General features: G+C 34.7%; 1 protein-coding gene across 1 annotated transcript in view; it reads right to left on the reverse strand.

Annotated features, from left to right (window-relative positions):
* Positions 1-699: 699 nt before the first annotated feature.
* LOC144968785 (uncharacterized) overlaps positions 700-24,597 on the reverse strand; it is a 49,434-nt gene continuing 25,536 nt past the window's right edge. The window contains exons 4-14 of the mRNA XM_078907461.1: positions 14,009-14,094; positions 12,592-12,634; positions 11,107-11,187; positions 10,264-10,371; positions 9,031-9,140; positions 7,998-8,112; positions 7,597-7,651; positions 7,287-7,381; positions 5,945-6,010; positions 5,475-5,574; positions 700-4,582 (exon numbers count right to left, since the gene is read on the reverse strand). Coding sequence (XP_078763587.1) covers positions 2,784-4,582; positions 5,475-5,574; positions 5,945-6,010; positions 7,287-7,381; positions 7,597-7,651; positions 7,998-8,112; positions 9,031-9,140; positions 10,264-10,371; positions 11,107-11,187; positions 12,592-12,634; positions 14,009-14,094 — 2,658 coding nt within the window. The 3' untranslated portion in view covers positions 700-2,783. The remainder of the gene's footprint in view (positions 4,583-5,474; positions 5,575-5,944; positions 6,011-7,286; positions 7,382-7,596; positions 7,652-7,997; positions 8,113-9,030; positions 9,141-10,263; positions 10,372-11,106; positions 11,188-12,591; positions 12,635-14,008; positions 14,095-24,597) is intronic.

The following is a 24,597-nucleotide window of genomic DNA, read 5'->3' on the forward strand; positions in this document are numbered from 1 at the left end:
TGATATACTAATAATTAAAGAAAAATATATCAGTGATTCACACCTTGTGTGATAATGTATAATTTTCACCCTTGATGGAGGAATAATACAAACAAGTTCATATCATGTAAGCAAGTTATGCAAGCACACAGTGATATGTGTGTGAGAAATAATCGCCCCATTGCCTGTAAATCCTGACAAATAGTTTGAATTAACAATTTTAATGAGCAAATAGAAGTATCAAGGATTGAGGAAGCTACCAGGCGTACCTACCATACGATGTCATTAAAAGCCTTGTGTACACTAAACAAAGAAAAAAATACAACAATGCGATAACATTGCTTTGTTTTGCAATTCAATATTCAACAAAGATGCAGAGAATCTAAGCCAGTGGTTATTTTCAATAGCTTTCCTGAGTAATGCCTACTTTATATGACAAATTAACCATTATTTTGGATATTTTTTGTCATAATAGGTTGTATTAATAGCCCTTTTTACATAATTTGATGGGATTAAAGTGGGTTGTCACAAGACAAATGTGACCCCAAATAACTTATTAAGTCGGGATGAGCTAGATGCTGTAAATTCAATTTATAGCCAAAATTACGAAACTTTGGGTTATTATTATTATTATTATTATTATTATTATTATTATTATTATTATTATTATTGAACGTATTGATGTTATTACGATTGTTGTATTTTTGTGTGGTTTATCAGTTTATTTTTTGGTTCCATTTACCTTTTTTTTTTTTTTTTTTTTTTTTCCATTTCATATATGTTGGCATCAAATTGTTGATTTATTGGCGAAAGCCTAAGATTGAATAAACTTTGAAACTTTGGTTAATTTCTTATCGTTATGGTAGAGAATAAATACAAATTCTAGTATTGTACTCAGCTCCAAGTTTGTATTTATCATTATTTTAATTCTAAATTCACTTTTAGGGGTCCGAATCATCCTGACATAATACCATTTTGAGACGATGGGCGAGTGACAAATGAATGATGTTTTCAATGAATGCCAATCAACTTACGTTTCTACGAATTTAAAGATTTTCTTATGAAGATAAGTGAGAAAAAATGTCATTATTGGAGATTTCAGTGTTCACTTTGACTACAAATTATCAGATGAGAAGAGAATAAAGGGTTATTTTGTCATGAAATGATCCAACATGTCAATGAAATGCACGATTATGGGAACAATTAATTACATTTATTTTGTCTTTAATCCTGATGTCCCATTGTACACCAGCCATTAATAACTTCCACTTACACAGTGATCTGAGCGAGGATTTGACCATATATCAATATTGCCCTATGAATGTAATAATTTGAAATATCATTGAAGCTTAACTTTTGTAATACCAGATTCCATGTAAGTTTTGTATAGTATACCCTTTTAAAGGAACCGCAGTTTTCAAATATAAGAAGTGCATAATCAAAATGACATAATTATTAATTTGACCTCCAATATTGCTATTTGAAAATAAATTCTGCGTTGTGCCTCTGACTTGTAGATTTTTCTCAATGTGACAAATTTGCATGTTTAATCCATATTGTTATCAGGTTTTTATGAATGTAGAAATCACAACAGGAAGCTACGCCTCTGGCTTTCAACTATTAAAATGTAACAATTGTTAATGTCAAGTGTGTACAAAGAGTACGATTTGCTGGGTCATTTTGAATTCTGGGTGGCAATGTTAGTGACTAGTGCGCATGAATCTCATGAAAAGTAAACCCCTTGTCAACCTGTGGGGAGTTCAGTGATCGTAATCACAACAGAATTCACTATGTATAACATTGTTAACATAAACCCTCCAAAAGTTCACTCATCCCAGTCTCTTCGTTTTTTATATACAATAAACAAGAAAATTCCCAAAGTATGGTATTGTAACCAATGAAAAAAAAGTCTAACAATTCTAGTGTTCGAGCCAATTATCATTAAAATCCATCAGAATGTTGTGAAGATATCCACTTCAACGCATGCGCACGGGTTGTGGAACGGACTATAGAATAATCTCATATGCTTTAAACTATCCTTTGAACATTCTTTGTTTTGTGGTCATGTGATCTTAGCTCCATTTGAATATAGATCATTATATTTTATATTGAATGAACAGTTGATACCTTTTACTGAGGGTCAGGGAAGTTTTGCATTGCTTAATTTTATAAAACGCTTCCTAAATAATTTCATCACGGGCGTTAATTCTGTTAAAATCCATATTGTTTCAATTCTATTCAACTGTACCAAGAGAGTGAACTAGCAGATCATGCTCTAAAAATGACATCACTGGATAACCATCATGATTTAATTTAATTGGTCCTGAAGAGGAACTCCCTCGATGATACAAGAGGAGTAAAATGTAAAAATGGAATGCAAAATAAAATTAAACTCAGTAGCCTAGAACTGAAAAGGGTGTAGTAATTGTTTAAAACCAATTGAAAGCACAACAAAAGGTGTCAAATATTGATCCATCTATCTGGGTAATACCTTTTTAAAATCTATAGATTTCATATGGGTGGTAAATAATTATCATGACAAAGAGGGCAGCCCTCCATCAAAAAGAAACGGATGTATATTTAATGGCTGTGATATGCCGTGACAAAATATGATTTTATATTTGAAAATGATTTAATAGTTATATATTATCTGAAATATAATCAGAGTCCAAAGTCATTCCAGAAGTATGAGTAGTTTGATAAAAAGACAATGGTAAATTTGATTACCAGCACGCATGCATCTACAACTACACATTACTCTTATACTCTGACATCCACACACAAATTTATCTGTACATCACTCATTACAATACAGTTGATTTCTCCACAACTCTACTATACATAGATGTGGTATGGGAAGTTGAGCTTTGAGCCACTTGGTACGATGATTCATGTCTAACTTGAACACCATTTTGTCGATCCACACTCCGCCTATCCACTCTGTCTATCACCCGTGTATCCTGAATGTCATTTTCAGTGCGTGTCGTCTTCATGCGCGGCACACCGGACACATGATCGGCATTGTGGCCATTGATAATCACTCTGTCATCATGCTGATTGCCAGAGTAGACATAGCCATCAGACCGGCTGATAGGTATCACAGTAACTCCTTCTTGTTGAGTATAAGAAGTGTTTGAATTAGGGAGAACATTATTCACCCCTGTTGGCACCTGGTCCTCACTGTAGTCCCCATTCATGTTATCATAGTCTGACGTGTTAGAGCCAGGTGATCGTGTTAAAGCATTGTGTTCATCTGTGTTGTAACTTGATGAACCTCTACTTTTTGCCACAGGACGGTTGACTGGCAGAGAAGAGGGTGGTGATTTATCTCGATTGCGATGACTGCTGCTTCTCTGCTGTTCAGAATGATCAGAAGAAGAACGCTGCATGGCAGAAGAAGAAAAACTTGTGGATTTTTGTTCAAAGGGAACAGCAGAGGAATCTTGCCATGATGGTTGAATGCCGGGTGATGGTTGAGGAGTGAACTCGTATGAATGGGACTGCCTGATCCCTATAGGTTGAGGTTGGTGTTGATGGTGGTGTTGTTGTTCAGTTACAGAATAGTTGAAAGTAGTTCTGGCATCATGTGAGTCTGACGGTGATGTATATTCGTGCCTCGGACTACTACTACTATATCTATCCTCACGATGAATGCTGGCACGAGGCGTATGGTCATAGGTTGATATCACATGGGTAGATTGCTGGTTTTGGTATTGGCGGTGATGGTGGTCTTCTGCTGATGAGGCAACAGAAGCAGCAGCAGTCTTAGAGGGTGGCATTTCATATGAAGACGATGTCCTAAGGTTATGCTCCTGTGGTAACGATGTGGTTTGAGAGCCATCAAAAGACTGTGACATAATATTGGTGGCAGAAGTTCGATCCGAAGGATGATGATGCTGCTGTGGATGTTGACGTTGATTGTGGTAACCATGGCGATATTCAGGAGGGGTTAGGGGTGGGTTAGTAGGGGTGGTGGGTGTTGTTACCTCCACCTCCACCCCGTCAAGTTCAATGGGGGTTGAAAACTCATGGTGGTGATGCAACCCTCCAGTTAATGGCAAGACAGGCAGACTTCCCATTTCAGAACCCTCACCGAAGGACGTGCGTGAACTTGGAGCTGAAGTTTTAGCACTGAAATCAGCTAAAGAAAGTCTAGAATTTGTGGCTGTGTCGTAGTATGATGATCTGTCATCTATTGAATACTGTGACACATAAGAATGCAGTGACTGGTTGTCCCCACGCATTCGAGAAAGTTCTGGCGTACCAAGATGATCGCCACCCCTACCACTAGCATTCTTTCGTCTTAGATAAGCTGCTTTTCCACCCACTTTTGGAGCATTTTTTCTGAAATGTTCATCCACCGTATCTTCAGTCCTTTTACCAATCAGCTCTTCAACACTTGGTTGAATCTCCAAACCAAAAGGTAAGGTCGGGGATTCATTGGCACGAGCTTTGGGTGGGACAGCCATACGAGCCTTTTTAAGCTCTTCCATGCAAATCTGAAGCTGCTCTATGACTGTATCATCCTCAAAATAGAAGTCTTTCTCAAGATTAGATTGGAAGAAAGTCAGAAGATCATCCATCTGCATTTTCATAATTCGACCTATGAAGAAGGAAGAAAAATAAACAGATATTTAATATACAAAGGAAAGGAAAACAGAATTCATAAACAAAATTAAATGGAATAAGGGTCCTGGATTGAGCGTTTTATTAATTATGTGATGTTATGAACTAATTATTCGCCAATTGTGCGTGAATGATGTTAGCAAAGATTAATCTAAATAAATATTTGGAAGGTAAGTGTAAATAATTGACAACAGATAAAAGAAGATGAGCCTCAATCAACTCCATTGAGATATTATCTGGTCCTGCTGCCTTTCGCTTTTCTTAACTTCCTTGTGGCAGTCTCTATTTCTTGTTTTCAAATTAGCAAACCTTCCATTTCTGGTTTCCCACATTTCTGGTCTTCAAGCAGGTTTTCTGTTTACTAAAGAGCCAATTTACACTGATTTTCAATAGACACCTAGAGGAAGGAAACATGACCATACCTCTCTGACAGTCATCATAATGTAAACAATGGCAGTGATTGGTAAACATTGCAAACTACACAGGTTTTACTATCAACGGTATGTGTTTAAGTAAAATGCCCATTGTTCTACTGCTTGATCGAAAACACAGAAAACTATGTGTAAACTTAAACATTTATAATCTGATCAAAATCGTGTGATAATAACTAGTCACCATTTGGCGGTATAAAAACAATAACAATGATCAGAGAGAGAGATCTATTTCATTCACATTATAGTTTAGAAACAACCGACTATGTCTGTCTGAGCACGTTTGAAGGTGTGTCACAAATTCCATGTTTTGATTGGTCACAAATCTACTGTTTAATTGTTAATTGGTTATCATTTTATTTTCAATACCTGATATAGTGATGAAATAGATAAATCTAGGATAATAAGATTAAATATTAGCAATATTAGCAGACTTACGTCTATGAACTCGAATGATACAATAGGCCATCCCTACCAAGACAGCATCCCCGTCCAGCATGTAGACGTCCCACAATCTCAATGTCAGGTGGAATGGTGTCTAAAAAGAGACATGTGAATCACCATTGATTATATTGTAAATGACATGACAACTCAAATATGTGTGGTGAGGGATGTTAGAAATTAAAATTTTTTAAACACGATAAAGAGTTGAGAATTTTGTTTTACAGTGAAAAGGGTGATTGATGGATGAAAAATGTTTTAAAAGTTAATAAAAAATAAAACTTGCAATGAATCAAGGGAGTGAAGAATTGACAGATAAAAAAAATTAGATATGAAACCCATTGGTAGCCAACTCAAGAAAACCAACGAAAAAATTGTTCTTGAGATAACAAACGTCCATTTTTGTCTACACCATTACACCACCTTAAACCAAAAAAAAAAAAAAGAAAGTCTTATTAAATACAAACCCTGTCTAGAAAACATTGCAGGAACCACTTGATTGTGTACAAGGTGGGAAACATCTCATTTCGCTCCTGTTATTGGATTCAATTAAAGGAAAATTATATATAAATATTGAAGTAGAGAATTTTGATAAAAATAATAATCCTACTCCTCCACCTCCTCCCCTTCACCTCATGAAAACACCTACTGATGAGTAAAGGACTGTATAAAGAGTATGTGGTAAGGACGACGGGAGTTAATTTTTTGACATTTTACACGGTTCGGTCCCTTGATTACGGTCACATTTCTTCAAAATGACATCCAATGCTTTCAACACAATGTATCGAAAAAACGCTACAAAGAACAAAGTGAATGTGTGAATGGGATTGATCCATATCACATAAAATCGGAAAACTGGACAAAGGATTTCAAAACTTATCCTCCAATCATGTACCATCATATTTTTAGCTATCTATCTATCTATCTATCTATTATTATTATTATTATTATTATTATTATTATTATTATTATTTATTATTATTATTATTATTATTATTATTATTATTATTATTATTATTATTATTGTCATCATCATTATATTGTTTCTGAGCAAGATATTTTATATAATATTAGCATAAATTTTATTTTCTATCTGACCATTTGATTGTTTTCTGATTTTTTTTTTCTTTAAATTTTAAAACAATTTATTTATTCTTTTACTACACACTTTTTGAGATCAGAGTTGGTATGAAAATTATTATTTGCAATATTCTATAGAACGGATCCAAAAGAGAGAAAAAAAGATTTAAAAGAAAAAAAAAGGGGGGGAGGAGGGGGAAAAGATTTATCCTTTGCAACGCTCTGTAGAAAAGTGGCGGAGATAGGATTTGAATACACATCGTCGATTTCGACATGCCTTCTAAGACAGACGACCTTACCCATTCGGACACGACCTCCACATCTTGTGTATATATAGTAACCTACTATCCATGGACTGAAATATTTTGGGTAATTTTATACTTGTATTGTTATTTTATTAACTCTACTTATTTCTATGTGCATTTGTTGCATCCATAGACAGCACAAATCCTCTGCTTTTTGACAGTTTTGTGTAAACTCGGCCACATTCAGTTGAAGTTCCCAATGTCAACAACACGATCAGGAGTTACATTGGTCTCACTTCAAGGAAGCAACCATGGATGATATATGCGTGACGTCACCGGCATACTCTCTATACTTGAAAAATGGTTTTGAACCATTATATTGAACGTATCAACAAATAAAAAAATAAAAACAATGATAGAATTTAGGAAAATAATAACTTTATGAAAAAAGAAATTAAATAAAAAATAAACGTTTTACAATTACCATGTGTTTGCGTATCTTTGGCAAAAACTTTTTTAGCACATTGTCGTGATGTTCTTGGAATCTCAGCAACTTGGGAAATCCATGCATGAAAAATCCTGTGGAAAAAAATAGTATAGTTTTAGAAAACTAATTTGGTTGAAAAATACCTGCAATACCAAGAAATTTTAACTTGAATATATTAGTGACAGCAAATATCAAAAGACATGACCAGATTAAATCACACTGGTTATAATAATGCTGATGAAGATGTCAAGAGCATTGGCGGTAGGAATTAAAAGTTACGACAGAAATTTTGAAATGAATCGCTTACCATGCATGGTGTGTTTTGGACTAACAAATAACTGATTCAGGCCCCAAAATGCTTCCTGTATTGATAAAAAGAGAAAAATATAGTAATTCTGATTAATAAACAAAAACCAACAACAAAAAAACATCTATCCACAATATTCTTTTTCAGACAGAATGATACAAGTATTTACAATAATTGACAGCGCTCCTTCTTTTAACAGACTATTGAATATTTATTGTCCAATGAACTGATGCAAGGAAAACAAAATTTAATTCAAAGCATTTCTTTCATTTCACCAATGACAAATTAGAAGGAGATAATTATTGTCGTGTTGAGGTTTACTGAATAAATACTTTAAGTTGGAATTATGTCCATATTAAACCTAACTATAAATACGGCACAGGTAGCAGTTGTCAACTAACCTCTTCATTGAGATACATGAGTAGCAATGCTGCAATTTCACTCATTCCCTGACAGTATCCCACTTCAGTATTGTACACTGAATATGCTGCCAAAACATGAAACAAGGCTTGTTGTCTGGTTTAAAAAGAAGTGAAGGTATGCATTTGTATGACAATTCGGAAAGCTTGATGAATTAAAGAACAGAAGAAAAATGTGTTATAAGATTTCAAACACAGTTTCTATATTACTGACTTCAGTTTACAGAATTATAATGAAAATGCTTCATAAGAAAAGATGTTTGTTAAATAAGTGTTCCGGTTGATGAAAATAGATAACTTAAAAATGACAAATAAAATCAAACCATAACGGTTACCAGTTTCCTAAAATAAAATATCTTTGATGACAATATTTCAGAATATCGGATAAAAGTCCTGCCTCAAATGAAATTCCTAGGGGGCTGGATAAGTAATAGCTGCCTGATAGAAGAAGTGTTCGGACAATAATGAAGAGTCTACTCTCTACTTTGAGTTATCAGTACATTAGATATGGACTGATAACATTTTTATTGATCATTCTTCAACAATTCATAATTATGAAGAAGGGAAAGAAATTTAAGAAGTAGATGGCATTGTTTTAAATGGGCATCCAGTAAATCAAGATAGTTGAAGTCTACGAAATACAATACAAGTCTGTGCTTTGTCCCATTAAATCAATTTATTGACAATAAAGTTCTCCCATTCTATCTTATTTAGAGCCTGTAAAACTTCACATATGATTCAAAAAGCAATGAAAATAGAAACCAAAGAAAATACAGCATCTTCATGCAAAATTTTCAAAGTCTTTAAAGTCAGCTCTAATCTCATTTACTTTCATAAACCATTAGATAAAAAATTAATTTCTAAGCAGTCATAGACATTCCCCTTAAACGAGTTCTTTTAAAAAAAATAATAAAAGAAAATAATATTGCAAGTAAGACAAAAAACTGGAAAAAATGTAATCTAAGAATTCTTTACGTAGGTATATATAAACTAAGATAAATGTGATTTAACTCACTTGACGCCATAGCGTTCCCTAAACATGATGTGATTTCTATAGGTCCTGTTGACATCTAAATCAATCTGTCGGATGGAGGTAGACTTAGTGCGGGCTCTGTTGCGCATTGTCTGGCAAAACAAGGCAATAAAAAAAATAGTTTTCTATAGCAAATCATGTTATGGAAAGTAATATTCAGGATTCAGTGTTAACCATTATTGAGAGGAATGATGTAATATCGTTCAAATCAACACCCTTCATTCTATCTAGAATGCAACAGCATAGTGCTGGTGTATTGGGAGTTAGAAATGTGTCTAACATAAGACTTTTATAATATAAATTAAAAATAACAAGAGATCTCATAAAAATGAAAAATGTGTGTCACTTGAGACAGCCTTCCTTAAAACTAGTTTAAGGCAGTAGGAAAGATAGATGAGGGAATCTAAATTACACATTGTGAGAATTGTTGAGAAAAAACAATGTCATCATTTAAAATGAAAAAAAAAAAAAGCAAGACAGAAAAAAAAAGATAATAATAAAGTAAACCATCAAATTTTGTAGTTCTGATCATTTGTAATCATGCCAAACTTGATATTCACATTATACTGTGGTCTCCATTTAAGAGCACCGACCTCAGGAATCCCTCAGGAATCAACAGAGCATTCTTATAGTCAGATCATGTTTATAAGCCGATTCGGATTATATTTTCGCTAAGTCGCAGTACAATGCTCACATTACAGCAAAATAACATTTTTCTCTTAGTTTCCAAATGTGTAAATAATGGTATGCACCAAACTGCAGGCTTGGAACTACCATTGGTCCATTAAAAGTCATTTTCTATTTTTTTTCTCCTTTTGATATGATTTCTTTTTAAGGGCCATAATATGCGACATTACACTGTAGGTGTGGGAGAGGGATAAAGAAGTTTGTTATAGTTGCTTATTCGACTTTTGATCAGATGCATCTGTTTCTGTCATCATCATTTTGATGATTTCTGCCAACCTGGTTTGTCAATCTTTTGTATTGTTGAAAATTATGGTATTTTTCTTTTCAGTAATTTATTAATTTTCTTAAAATTTCGCAATTTTTGAGAGTTGAGCGTTTATAGACGAAGTCCTTTTCAGAGAGTGTGCTTATAAAAGGGCAAATTTGTATAGTAAAAATTCTGTTTCACACCCTTGGCATGCTTGAAGCTGGAGTGCTTATAAACAAGGACAACAAAATTTCAAATTTTAACTATTGCATTATCTGTACCTTGTATATGCCTTCTTGTTCAGCTTTAATTTTGGGTATATTAAGAAGCTTTGACCAAACATCACCTCTCAGACAATCAGGGATACCTTTATAGATACGTCTTAAAAGCTGAAATGTTCAAGAATTCATGTAAAAATTAACACAAATTATGCTCTCTGCAAAGTTTTCACATAAAAATGTTCTTCTTAAACAAATTAAAAACTTAATGATTGTTACTTGGGGAAAGTTAAGGTAGCCAACATGTTGGTTACTTTAAACAAAATTCCAATGATTACAATGTTTGTAAAAACATGAAATAAAACAGCATCGTTATTTCCTGTACTTCATCACATTTTTAGTAAAAATCCCTTACTCTAGGTGTAACACTGCCACCTAAAGCTGATAGCATCACTCTATAACAATAACGGCAATAAAATAATATGAATTGTGTCCCTTGGCTCTTAAAAAGAAAAAGAAAAATCTCTACTTTATAAAATTTAAAAAAAAAACATTTCAGTCATCCATAATCTGCTCATTTCGTTAGAAATTATAATATGTAATCAGAACAGAGTGCTAAGTCTTTGCCTATATCGTCAATAATGACATTCAGATAACAACTAAACAATCCACAGATTAGATGACTGAGAGTACTGTAAGACTGATGATAAAGACAGAACATAAACAAGACTTGCACAGTATGAAATGGGACTGTCACTAATTTTAACACTCAGAGGTAAAATAAAATGTAGATTTTTAAAGCCCGTTGAATATGGTTGTAATGTCATGGAATATGCGCTGCAATATTGAGCATATTAATCTTATCTCAATGAGTACATCCAAGGAACTATTTCAGTTGGAACTCACCTTTTCACCCCCACTGTATTTGTCCCAGGCTTTGGTCATCTTCAGCCATTTTACAGTCCTTTCTTTTTCCACTATCTTAGCCTGAGGTAAGAAAGAAAAGGTTTAAGAGACACCGCAATGACAGCGAATTATTTATATCAATGCTATTTCAAGCTATCAAAATTATATCAATAAACAGATAATAAATAAACTGAAGGCATATTGGCCATTTAGATTTTATTCATAAAAAAAGGAAAACCAGTTACTGTTATGATAAATTATACATAATGATGGAGAGAGAAAAAATTATGCATTAAATGAAGATAGACACCCCAGCGGGCTCTATTTTCAACTCTCGTGCGTGTTCGATTGAAAGGGGCAGTCTGACAAATTTGATTGATCTTCATTCATGTCGAGCAAAATGGAGTAAAATAATTAGACACATTAAAAAAAAAAAAATAGGCCCGTCATATATTGCATGTCATCTCATTTATCTTTATTTCAGTTTTTAAAATTGTTTATTTTTAAAAGGGGGAAAGGCTTTCTGTTTTTTTCTGTAATTTTCAAATATTTTCTTTTTTATTTAATTAAATATATTTCCAATATTATCTTTGAAATGCCATTGCATGCTCATCCGCAATTTGTGTGTTTTAGTTCTATTTAAATCTCTTGTTTGCTCTGGTTTCACAATTTAAAGACTAGAGCATATCTAATCAGAAAATCAGTTTTTTCCATTAGACAATAAAATAAAATAATCATTAAAAAATAATAAGTAATTATATACCAAAAAAAAAAGATGTCCTTGATCAAAATCATAAGGACATAGCCTTCACTACCTACAAATGTAAGAAATCGATTAAAAATATTTCGGCAAAAAAAAATAATTTTAGCTTTGTTTAAATTATCACATTAATATAGTCGAAAAGAAAAAATTACATTTACAAAAAAGTATTATCACTTTTTTCTTCTTAGTTGGTCACAAAAAGATCAATAATTCGCAGTGGAAAACTGCATGGAGTCTAGAAGTTGATTGCTATTCCTGTAGCGCTAAACAGGCTAGTACAATCATTTGTGCTACTCTTTGGATATTATGTCTCACAACATCCACCTGCTTGATATAACATGTCATCAACAACACAGAAAACTGTGTGTAACCTTTAACCTAATAGTCTAATTGATAGAATTTAGTGAGAACTAATCATTAAAATGGCTGTCTAAAAACAATAATAAAGAGTAGAGTGAGATCAATTTCGTTCCATCTGTAGCAAAGTCAATACTACTAAATTCAAATCAGACAGAGCAATCCATTGACTGTTTGATGAAAGCTTGTCAGTCAGTCTGATGTTGCTCTAAGATTCCAATAAAAATGAATCCTATCAGGTTGGTCCAAAACTCAAAAAAAAAAAAAAAAAAGGCTACATTTATTTTTAATGATATATCAAGTCAAAAGTGAAGAGGAGTTAGACAAATGTTTAATGAAGGTGATGAAAATGGAATAGTATATACCTTTTCCTCAGCAGCATCTCTGTTTTTAGGGAGAGCTGAATCACTGTCAAAGGAAAAAAAATGGAATGCAAAGTTAGGAAATAAGATTTATTCCAAACATATTTATATAACGCAAAAATATATAGAATATCATTGCAGAAACAATTATTTATTCAAGGACAATTTACATCATCATCATCATCATCATCATCATGTCATAACAATCATAATTTGATCATTAAATTTGACATACAATTTGAATGAGCATATAATCTATTAAGCATTTCATTACTTAACACATTCCTTTAAATATCAGCAAAATATTCATTATTAAATGAAAAAGACATTCATGAAATAGGAATGAAAATAAAGTATCTATAAAAACAAAACGTCTCAGTGGCATTTTTTTTTTCCTTTGAAAAGGAAAAATGATGATATAAAAACGTTCTATATTGTAGAACTTAAATTTTGAAACAGATCCATAGGTAAATAAAAATAAAACAAAATTCCACCTATTTTTCTTTTTGGATAGATCGTATAACTTTGAACCACAGACCACTTGCCGTATGCTGACAAAACGTATTTTCTTGTTTTCATTTTGGCAGAAAAACATTTGATTTCAAATGTTGATCGATTGACTGCGTGACTATCTTAATCAAGTTGATATTTGAAAATATAATTTTCTGACCAAAATGAATTGAAAGAAATTGTTTTGTCAGTGTATGGTGGCTGCTCTTCCATTACACAGGTTTTATCAATTTAAGTGTAGCCTAGCCTATTTGTATAACAGAGAATAGCAACGAAGGCAGCACAAGAAATATTTTGTGTGTTAGAAAGTAAGTGAACAATGCAGCTTGCAACTACTTGCTTACAGAAAAATAAATATATAATATATAAAAATTATCTTAACCTTTTTATTTTTATACGTTTATGTTTTAGCTTCCTGTCAAGAGAAGCACTACAATAACAATTCAAATTTAATATTCTTTAAAAGTGTGTTTTCAAAAAAGTACAAGGTCTCTTCCATGTGTATACTACAAAAATGTTAAGATTTTGAAAGGGTAGAAAATAAAACCTTTTAATTGAAAAAAACATAAATTAATACTTCAAAGGTGATTAACAATTGATTCTTCTTCTTCTAGGTTCCATGCCTGGTCCAGGCTTCGGATACTGCATGAATTATCTCTCTCCATTCCTCCCTGTCTCTTGCTTTTTCAAACAGCTCTTGGATTGTTAGGTTGGTGAAGCCCTTCAGTTGGTCTATGTGTGTTTTTCTTTGTCTCCCCCGGGCGCGTTTACCAGGTATTTTTCCACAATATCATCAATTATCAATTCAATAAAAAGAATATTCATTGAATATTATTCTTTTTTAAAAGTCAATATCGATGAGTTCACCAACAAGACCAATAGTGAGTGAGCTAGGATCGAGTGTATTTACTGAATGAATCCATAGCGGTCTGTGACGTGGTACACTTCAAAGGCAGGGTCCTCCCATGGGTCGATCTGAGCACCTTCCTCGCGTCCCTGAAAAATAACAATAATAATGTTGATGATGACGATAATAATAACAATAGGTAACAATAGGTAATATTAATAATAATAATAATAATAATAATAATAATAATAATAATAATAATAATAATAATAATAATAATAATAATAATAATAATAATAATAATAATAATAATAATAATAATAATAATAATGACGATGATGATGATGATGATGATGAAGATGATGATGATGATGATAACATTGATAATAGTGTTGTTATTGGTGACGAGGAGGAGGAGTGGGAGGAGGAGAGGAGGAGTGGGAGGAGGAAGAAGAGGAATTTAAAAGAGTATGATGATGATGAGGGAGGGGAGAGGAGGACGACGAAGAAGAGGAGGAACCGAAGATGAGAAGGAAGCTGGGGAGGGGGTGGAGGAAGCTGGAGAGAAAGAGAGAAACAAACAGAAGAAAAGGAGTACGACCCACAGAAGCAAGAAAACCATGTAAGTATTTCTGATCAATGATTGGGTACTGGAATAACTTGATTTGGTGGAAAGTACTTTGCGACAGACATAAGTTCTACCAAAAAGATATCTCGCAATTGTTAACGCTATAGAGATCGAAATAAAGTCCTGAATCTCGGAGACTTTGATAGAATACGACTTGTTAGTGTAGTTTGAAAAATATCCGGCGAATGCTTTTACTTTTAGAAATGCTGTGCAAACGCATTCTCATGCAAAATGTAAATGTAATAAAAATAACCCATGTGTAACCTACAACACATCAGGACGATGATGATGATGACGGACGGTGATGATCACAGCAGATCAGCTATAAAATGCACCCTTTACTCTGTCGCACTCTGACAAAACACTTTATTTTTCTTTGGCCAGGTAACAATTATTAACTCCACATATCGATCGATCAAAACGACACTCGACCAACCCCACTCCTCCCTCCCCCTTTCAAGTCTAATAATTCTTTGAAATATCAGGTTTAAGACTTTATGGGAATTATTTTGATCAATTGATATTTGAAATTAAAGTTTTCTGGCAATAATGAGGGATGAGGGAGTGTTTTGTCATAGTACGGTAGAGTGACCACATGACTGAACGCCCAACGGTTATAACCGGTCACCGATGACCGATGTCTGCAGTATTAGTATTATCACATAATATGTCTATATTATAATATGAACACTGCACAGTTTGTCGACAAGTAAAATTTAACTAATATTGCCGCATTAAAAAATTTAAAAAAAAAAAAAAAAAAAAAAACTTGCTTTACTTTCATAAACAGAGCATGACAACTAACAAGACATACAACTGCACCATTAAAGAAGTTAATCGTTTTGTGAATAAGAAGACGAAGTGAAGGAGGAGGGGCAGGAGAGCGAGGTAAGAGAGAGAGAGAGAGAGAGAGAGAGAGAGAGAAGAGAGAGAGGACAGAGAGAGAGAGAGAGGGGGGGGGGGGTAGAGGAGGGCAATGAGGAGAAAGGAAGATGAGAGATGGATCACGGGGAGGGGGGAGGGGGGTATGAAAATCGATAACAGTGGAGTGGTTAAGTTGCGTGCCTTTAGAACTAAAGGTTGCTGGTTCGAATTCGAGTAAAAGCACAATTTTTTTTCTCTTCCATGATCTCGAAGTTTTAAAAATGCGTTTGTGTGTAAGTGATATAAACACAAACCACCAAAAATAGAGTTTATCTAAGCCATCGAAGCTTCTTTCAATCGAAAGTCCACTTTTAATTTGCAATATTCTTTATTTAAAAACCGAAAACCAATTTGGAAATGAAGTAATAGCAGATCATAATTCGACCAAAGCTTCAATTGGCTTTAAAAAAATAATAAATCCAGTTCTAATTAACACAGGAAATGATGATATTCGTGACAACAGTATCATGGCCACATTTTTATTTAATACAAACATTTAAGAATATATAATAACGACGGTAGGACAGGTTTCATTCCTCGATTGCGAATACTACAAACCATTCGTCAAATGTCTAATAGAAATGTATTTTCCTGCCTTATTAGATAAGAAACCAGGTGGAATTCTTTTTTAATAGACTGGGGGAAACAATGAAACATCCAAATTTGTCCACTAAATGTATTCAATGCATGAAAAACACTGCTGCACTGTATCAAGAAATGTATTTATTATAATAAATCAGCTTTAGAGTAATGAAGATAAGTCATCTAGTTCGTTTTTTCTTTTTTAAAAATAAATAATAAGAAAACAAAAACAAAAAACATTGTTGGAGATGAGGATAGTTGGTCAATATAGATTCAATATACTCTACTCAGGTTGCACATAAGTTTGTTTTTCGCATGACAGATTGAGAAGTAGTGAAATGGTTAACCCTGCACACTTAACCTCTTGCCATCAATGCCTAATGACAAAAAAAGGTCGGACAAAGACGCATGATCTTTTTTTTAAAGTAAAAAAAACAAGGGAAAAAAATCAACAGCAAAACAATATAAAAGTTTAATTAGTTCCTGGATTCAGAAATAGACTTCAATCAATTAAACTAAGCGTTGCGATATGGATAAAGAACAAGGGAATCATTGATCGCCCGAAGGTTGTTATACGAGAACAAAGCGGGAATGATGAGGATCCCAGGAGAACCTGGAACCATCCGACGGTAGAAGCCAGTCACGCAAATATTTTTGTGAGACTAGTGCTTCCATACAATGACAAAAAATGTTTTTTTTTAAAAAATAATTTTGAGACACGATTGTTACTTCGGATAACAATAGATTAAAATGGCCATCAACCTACCAACTGTCCGTAAACTCGATCCTTCTTAAAAATGGCCCCTAAAAAAAGTACACACCAAACCTATAAGCACCTTCCTCAAATGTCTCAAGATATTGGAAGGTTCAGGCTAGTTGAAATCGATCAATGTATGAAGTAAAGTTTTCTGACCTACATTACCAAAAATCCTTTAGTCCGTGTACATCAACAGTTCCGTGAAGCAAGAATTTCCTCGATTAATGAATTATTTTATAACGTTATAAAATACAAACGCGTGACTTTTCACACAACAACAACAACAACAACAACAACAACAACAACAAAAAGAGAAAAATCCAATTACTGCATTGTCGCATTTCATTCCTTATTACAGTAAAAAGGCTTATCTACCCAAAGGGGGAATATTATGTATATAAATTAGACTGTACTTACGTTCGTTTACCACTACCCTTTTAATATATCAATACCAATGTAAAGTCCGAGTTATTTTGGAAATTAGATAATATAGAGGATCACCGAAAATATCATGTTATTTGGTCACATTTTAAAATATTTTGCATTACATTTTTGCATAAGACAAAGATTTGGTGTATACAACGGATATATCATTCAGAGTGACTACCTAAAACTAGACAAGGTTTTTGTTTAAAAAAAAAGAAAGAGAAAAAGACTATCGAGCTCTTTAAATTAAAGATTTAATCGAATCTAATGAACACAAAACTTGTTTAACTTGCACTCTTTTCATCCGACCACTTTTTGTTCAAAGATATACTATTCATCCAACGAGCAAAAGTTTCTGGAACTAACCCTTAGAGCCAAATCCGACCAATTTCCCATGGGTATCTTATTTCAAGTCATTTGCCGATAAAGACGTCAATATTTTTATCAGATGTTGTGGGAGGTGGGTGGGTGTCCAAAACGTAAAAAAAAAAAAGAAAAGAAAATTGTTTACTGCCACAACCCCCTTAGTTCACAATATTTATTGTATGTTTAAAATGGGCCGTAGAAATTAGTGCGGGGCGGTCCTTGGCAAGCTTAAGGACCACGGTCCTACGGTCCTTGGGAAATGAAGACCGCAAGGACCGGTCTCTAGACCGGTCCGTTCATTCTTGAACCGTTAAAGACCGCTACACGATGAAAACCGTGGCCTACAGGAGTAAAACACACGGAGTAGTCACACTCATTTCAAATTGTAACCTAATTAGAGAAGAGGGGTGATGCCTTCTTTATTTGCTCACCGTACTTCATTGTTACTTCGATAATTTAATAAAATTTGAAATTTATCCCCATTAACGGAGATAATGGCATCGCCCAAGGCGTTGATCGAGTTGTTCGTGGCGTTGATACACACACGCAACTCCTACCCCCCCCCCCCCCCACACACACATTAGAGGGCAGCGAGCATTGAAGAGTAAGAGAGAGACGTGAAGTTATAATAAGAGGGGGTGGATGAGGTGATAAGAGGGGTCGATGGTGACTTTTCGCCAGATCTAACAAACTCAGCTACCCATTCATTGCTGAGTAGACAGGGATTCAGAAAAAAATCGACTGCACCCGGGATCGATCTCTGGCCCTTTGCGTATAAAGAGAGTGCTCTATCAACTGAGCTATCGGGGTCCCCAAATATTCTATTGGACCTTTTAAAAATACAGACGTTATAACTGTTTTTTTTGGACGGAAGAAACTAATGAAACTCATATTACTTGATTAGTTAAAACACCAAACGAAATTTTAATATTACTGTATTATTTTAAATGACAACAGTGCGATAGAAAGGAGTGGCGACAAGAGATGGACAAAAGAAAACAAAAAATCAGACTTGCAACTTGCTAGGTTCGACACACACACACACACACACACACACACACATCTTTAGTAGTCACATACATTTCAAACAATAACCCATTAGAGAAGAGGGGTCATGCCTTCATCATAGATCATTGTCATTGCGATCATTATGGTGTAGTAAATTTTGAAATTTACCCCGTATAATGGAATCGTCCAAGGCGTGCGCCTCCTGTTCCCCCCATCTCACACACGAAAGGGCGGTTTGCGGAGTGGAGGGAGGTGGTCGTCTGCCTCTATGGTCGTCTGTGTCGTTTAGTGTATGGCAAAGGGGGGTGGGTGCGATTAATTAAGTGGGATGGGTGGTGATTGGTGGAAGATAGGCAAAGGACCGAGGCAACGAATCGCTGGGGAAGTAGTATGGCGCGAGACCGTTGAAAGGTGATAAGAAGTGAGGACCGCCGGCGGTCTTCCTCTTTGGGACTGGACCACGGTTCACAGCTAAAAGACCGTGGGACCGGTCCTCGGTCCGGTCCTCAGCGCGGCACTAGTAGAAATGAGAATGAAAGGTCAGACTTCAACATTATATGCATCACGAAGACAACACGGTCATTTCAATTCGCCTTGAAAAGACCTATTGTAATGAGCGGAAATGAGACTCATTAACTATGATAGCGAGGGAAAGGCATCTAAACCATGCAGGATTTGAAACCATTGATAGCACCACCCGAAATACCAATTATATTATGGGAGGCAGTGGCAAGGATGTCGATGTTCGTGTCGAATGTGACGAATAGACAAAAATATCTAAAGCATACTGTGAAAAACGATGGTATCATAGCCAGTTAGCGTTTGCAATTCATTATTATAATAATAATTAATAATGGTCCATGACCTTAACGAGTAGGTTAGCCATACCAATTAACCAGTTAACTGTCATTCTCTGGAAAATCACGTATTTAAAAATTTGACCAGAAAACTCGTCCTTTAAATACCGATTTACATGACCCTCATCTTGGCAAAAACTCTGAAACCTGGGTCGTCGAAGGTTTTGCCAAGATGAGGGTCGTTTAAATTGATCGATGATTGAAGGACCCACTTTCTGGACAAATATATTTTTAATTCGAATTTTTCCAGAGCACGACAGTCAACTGGTTAAGGAATCTTAAAATCATGAGCATGTGGTATATTAAAGGAAGGGGAAAGGGCGGGGGAGGGGGTAAATTAAACAAAATTTGCATTGAAAAAGACTAGATGCCTTGATGTTATTAGACATTCATCTCAGCCATTTTTGGTCTTAGAAGCCTTCCCGTCCCGTCTTCTCTCTCTCTCTCTCTCTCTCTCTCTCTCTCACTCTCTCTCTCTCTCTCTCTCTCTCTCTCTCTCTCTCTCTCTCTCTCTCTCTCCCTCTCTCTCTCTCTCTCTACTATCTCTTTCTTTCTTTCTTCATTGTCTCTGTCTCAATAACATTCCATATACAGAGGAACAATTTCAGGGAGATTCTGAGCCGCTGCATGGCGAATGCTCACTGGCGAATAGCAAACATAAATATGGATTCTCAATCATCAAGGTAGGTTCCCATAGGAGAAATAATGAATTATGACCGGCGTGAAATGAGAAAAACAGTGTCATGGGATAGGTCATATCTTGTATAACACCAAACTTTGTCATAGGTAAATCATCCAATCATCAAGACAGAGATAGATTACTACTATTGCGATAGATTAATAGACAGACATGCAGCTTTCGCATCACACACGGTCACTGTGTATGTGTGAAGGAGAGGAGTGAGTTACAGGAAGAGAACATGGGGGGAAAACTACGGTGAAGAGAGAGAGAGAGAGACGCACACAGAGAGAGAGAGAGAGAGAGAGAGAGAGAGAGAGAGAGAGAGAGAGAGAGAGAGAGAGAGGGGGGGGGGGGGGAGAGAGAGGGGGGGGGGGGGTAGTGAGGGAGATAGATAGAGAGAGAAAGAGATAGGGGGCGGGAGGGAGATAGAGAAAGGTTGAGCGGAGGAGAGAAAGAAGTTCAAGATACCTACAAGATTACATGTTGTTTTTAAGAGTTTTACGGCGCTTGCAACACATTTAGGTCATATCAGCGCCAGTAAATACGAAGTAAATGGGATTGGATGGTAAAAAGTTATAGAATTACAATTAAAGCACCCAAGAAAAGGTAAGACAAAGTGGAATTGGTTCAAATGGGGAACAGATGTAGATTCCAAGAGCACACTATCAAAGTCCTTAGTTTGAGAGCACCTAAAAGTCTCATACAGACACAAGCACAGGTCTCAACTGGATACACTCAAATATTTACAAATCATATATGTAATATGTAAACAAAACAATAGTGCATAACAGAGATGATTTACAAGGGAAAAATATCATCTCCCAAAAAATATAACTATACATATGACTGTTTCCCTCCCGGCCAGGGACTGGACAAAACCAAGTAATCTCATTCCAAGACAAAGACAGAAAGTATGTTGGAAAAGAGATATAGGGGGATAGAAGACACAGTAAGTACCTCCCTGCTCAATATCTACAAGAGGGGAAATGATGAAATTGGAGAGAGAGAGAGATAGATAGAGAGAGAGAGAGAGAGAGAGAGAGAGATAGGGGGGGGGGATAGGAAGAGAAACAGATGACGATGGAGAAAGGTTGAGAGGTGGAGATAGGAAGCTCAAGACACCTAAAGAATGGGAAGGTTGAAATCGGAGAGAGATGGAGAACGGAGGAGTGGAAGAGAGAGGGAGAGAGAGAGAGGGGGGAGAGAAAGAGAGAGAGAGAGAGAGAGAGAGAGAGAGAGAGAGAGAGTCAAATAACATAAAGTAATAGGGGAAGGCCATAATATTTTGACTTCGATTCATAAGCCCTTTAAGCGTCAACTTTGCCAAGTCGGTTAATGGGGGTTATTTCCGCCAATTACTCAGCTATTTGTTGGGCTGGAGACGCTAGTGTACCGTTCCAGGTCTAACATTGGGTTAGTCCAAGTATTTCTTATGATTATATACAAAACTCTATCTTTCAGGGTCTCAAGCATAATAATCTGACTGACATGCCTCGGTCCGATATATCATCCTCATTCGAATCCATGGAAACAAGGTGAATGGTCTGCGGGATGAAACTACTCGTTTGGGTTGTAAACTATAAGACTCCAAAATATATGGTGCACTTTTTCGGCTAGGTCATAAATATAAATAAATAAATAAATAAATAAATAAATAAATAAATAAATAAATAAATAAATAAATAAATAAATAAATAAATAAATAAATAAATAAATAAATAAAGTACTCACTTGGTCCCGCGGTTTTCCCACTATCGTAAGGTAGGTCATTCTTCTCTTAAAACATAGCTGTCAAATTTTATTATCCGAACAATACAAGATTTTTTTGTGAATAGCACTGGAGTGTTAGTTATTAATGTTTGTGTATCCATTCAACTTTTTTTTAAAATCAATTTTAAAACCACACTCATCGAAACTCAATGACAGATGTTACCAAAATAATATAATCAATGCCCTTGAACAGTCAAAACCAAAAAGTAACATTGGAGACTTGAGATTTGTATCCATTAGCTTAAAAGCCATTTGTTTAAATCTATAAAAACACAATCTAACTTGGGATGTGCTAAGAAACTTACTAGGTGATAGGTAAAGTAAAAACAATTTAAAAATCAAGTTAAAAAAAGAAAAAGAAATTTAAAAAAGAAAAAAAAGAACAAACAAAATCCCACATAGTCGTAAGGTTTCGTTAATATTTGTCTAACAGTCTATTTGTACAATGCCTACATTATAATGACAATGCTTCCCAATTAAATGATATAAAATTTGACAACAAAATAATAACAGTGACCTTTTTACAGTCCTTAACCATTTTAATATGTTAACTTCTGGCGGCAGAGTTATCATAAAACCTGAATCGTGAATCAAATCCATCACCAGTTAACGTAAAAATAATCGATATTCAAACTGAGCATTTGGGTCTTAGATGTTTCGTCACAAAAAGTACATCAATATTAATTTTTTTTTTTTTTTTTTTTTTGGGGGGGGGGGGTTATTAATGGAAGGACATGGTTTTCAACAGTTTCTGGGTCATTATTTTTTATTATCTAAATCAGAGAAATTGATGAAAACTAATTAATTTCCATATCTCTTCGAATTGCTTTGAGACGTAAAGATACGAAAACCATCTTTTGAAAATAAACAAATTAATATAATAAATAACATAGTAGCGATATTAAACCACAAAAGCTTTCCAAAACAATGTAAAGTTAACTTTAGATCACACTTGTTACTTGTTTGAAACTGGAACTATCCTCCACAAAACAACAACAGATAATTACTAAACAGGCTTTATGACGGTGACAAAGTGTCGCCGTTTGCAAAAAGGTGGAGTCTGCTGCTGGTGTCGCTTAGATAACAAGGGGAATAATATGGGTGGAATGGGAAGAGAGCACCACAGATAAGGATGCATTATAGGCCAATTACTGACTGACTGACTGACTCACATTCATTAACTTCATCGCATTGTTACATCTCTCTCTCTCTCTCTCTTCTCTCCTCTCTCTCTCTCTCTCTCTCTCTCTCTCTCTCTCTCTCTCTCTCTCCTCTCTATCTATACCTATCTCTCTCTCTCTCTCTCTCTCTCTCTCAATATATATATATATATATATATATATATATATATATATATAATATATATATATATATATATATATATATATATATATATATATAATGTAAATTTTCACTCACATTTTTTTGCCGAGACGACTCGTTTCTGTGTTTTATTACACTTCTTCAGTCGGCATAATCCATTTTGTAATGTCCGTAGAAAACTCCAAACTAAGGTTGTTTCGCTGTGTAGTGGTGATTAGGAAAACTAATCACCACCACACAGCGAAACAACTTTAGTTTGGAGTTTTCTACGGACATTACAAAATGGATTATGCCGACTGAAGAAGTGTAAAAAAACACAGAAACGAGTCGTCTCGGCAAAAAAATGTGAGTGAAAATTTACATTATATATTAGCTCTAACCACCATTATCGAGCACTTTCGTACCTACAAGTACCCACCAACACTCATAAATATATATATATATATATATATATATATATATATATATATATATATATATATATATATATATATATATATATATATTATATATATATTATATATATATCTATCTATCTCCTCTCATTTTCTCTATCCATCGCTCCCTCCTTATCTATTTAACCAAACATTCACTCAACCTACCTAGATACGTACCTGCTAAATCAACTATGTATCTGTCTGCATATAATATAAATTAATCTATATGCCATTTTATCTCCCTAAGAGCATACATACCCTGAAAAGAAAAAGATTGGAGGGTTGATGGAGCGAGAGAGAGAGAGAGAGAGAGAGAGAGAGAGAGAGAGAGAGAGAGAGAGAGAGAGAGCAGTCTATCTCCTATGGTTGGCAGAGACCGCGATATCTATTCCTTTAGATAATAGCTGGGTCGTTCAGTCATTCATTAGATAATCCAAGTCTATGTTTTAGATAAATTCTAATCTTCAGCCATTTCTCATTAGATCCATGTGATGTAAACCACCTCACCAACATTATCAGACGATGGCCACGACTACAAAGAGGTGTCTTTAATACCATTTTACTGGAAATGGAGGTGTTTGTTTTGTAAGTGGCGTTAACTTTAAAGGAGGATAATTAGAAACGTTTAATTATTTTTTTCTTGTGGTGGGTCTGACAGGAGATCAGATCACATAGGGGTTAAGAAGAGCCTCTTGTATACTCATAATAAATTTGAATCGCTGGCTCGCTCACTCACTAGCTCACTCCCTCACACACTCAGCCCCATAGTCGTCGGAAAATCGAACGAGAAGCAGGGAAATTTCATGGATATTTTAAATATTAAGCTGTGTGAATATATTTGTAATATTTTGTCACAATCAATTAATATTACAGACATGAATAAAATGTTCAG

This window comes from Berghia stephanieae, chromosome 3 (assembly GCF_034508935.2).
Source record: "Berghia stephanieae isolate SIO BIC M18660-M18661 chromosome 3, UCSD_Bste_1.3, whole genome shotgun sequence".
NCBI classification, from domain to species: domain Eukaryota; kingdom Metazoa; phylum Mollusca; class Gastropoda; order Nudibranchia; family Aeolidiidae; genus Berghia; species Berghia stephanieae.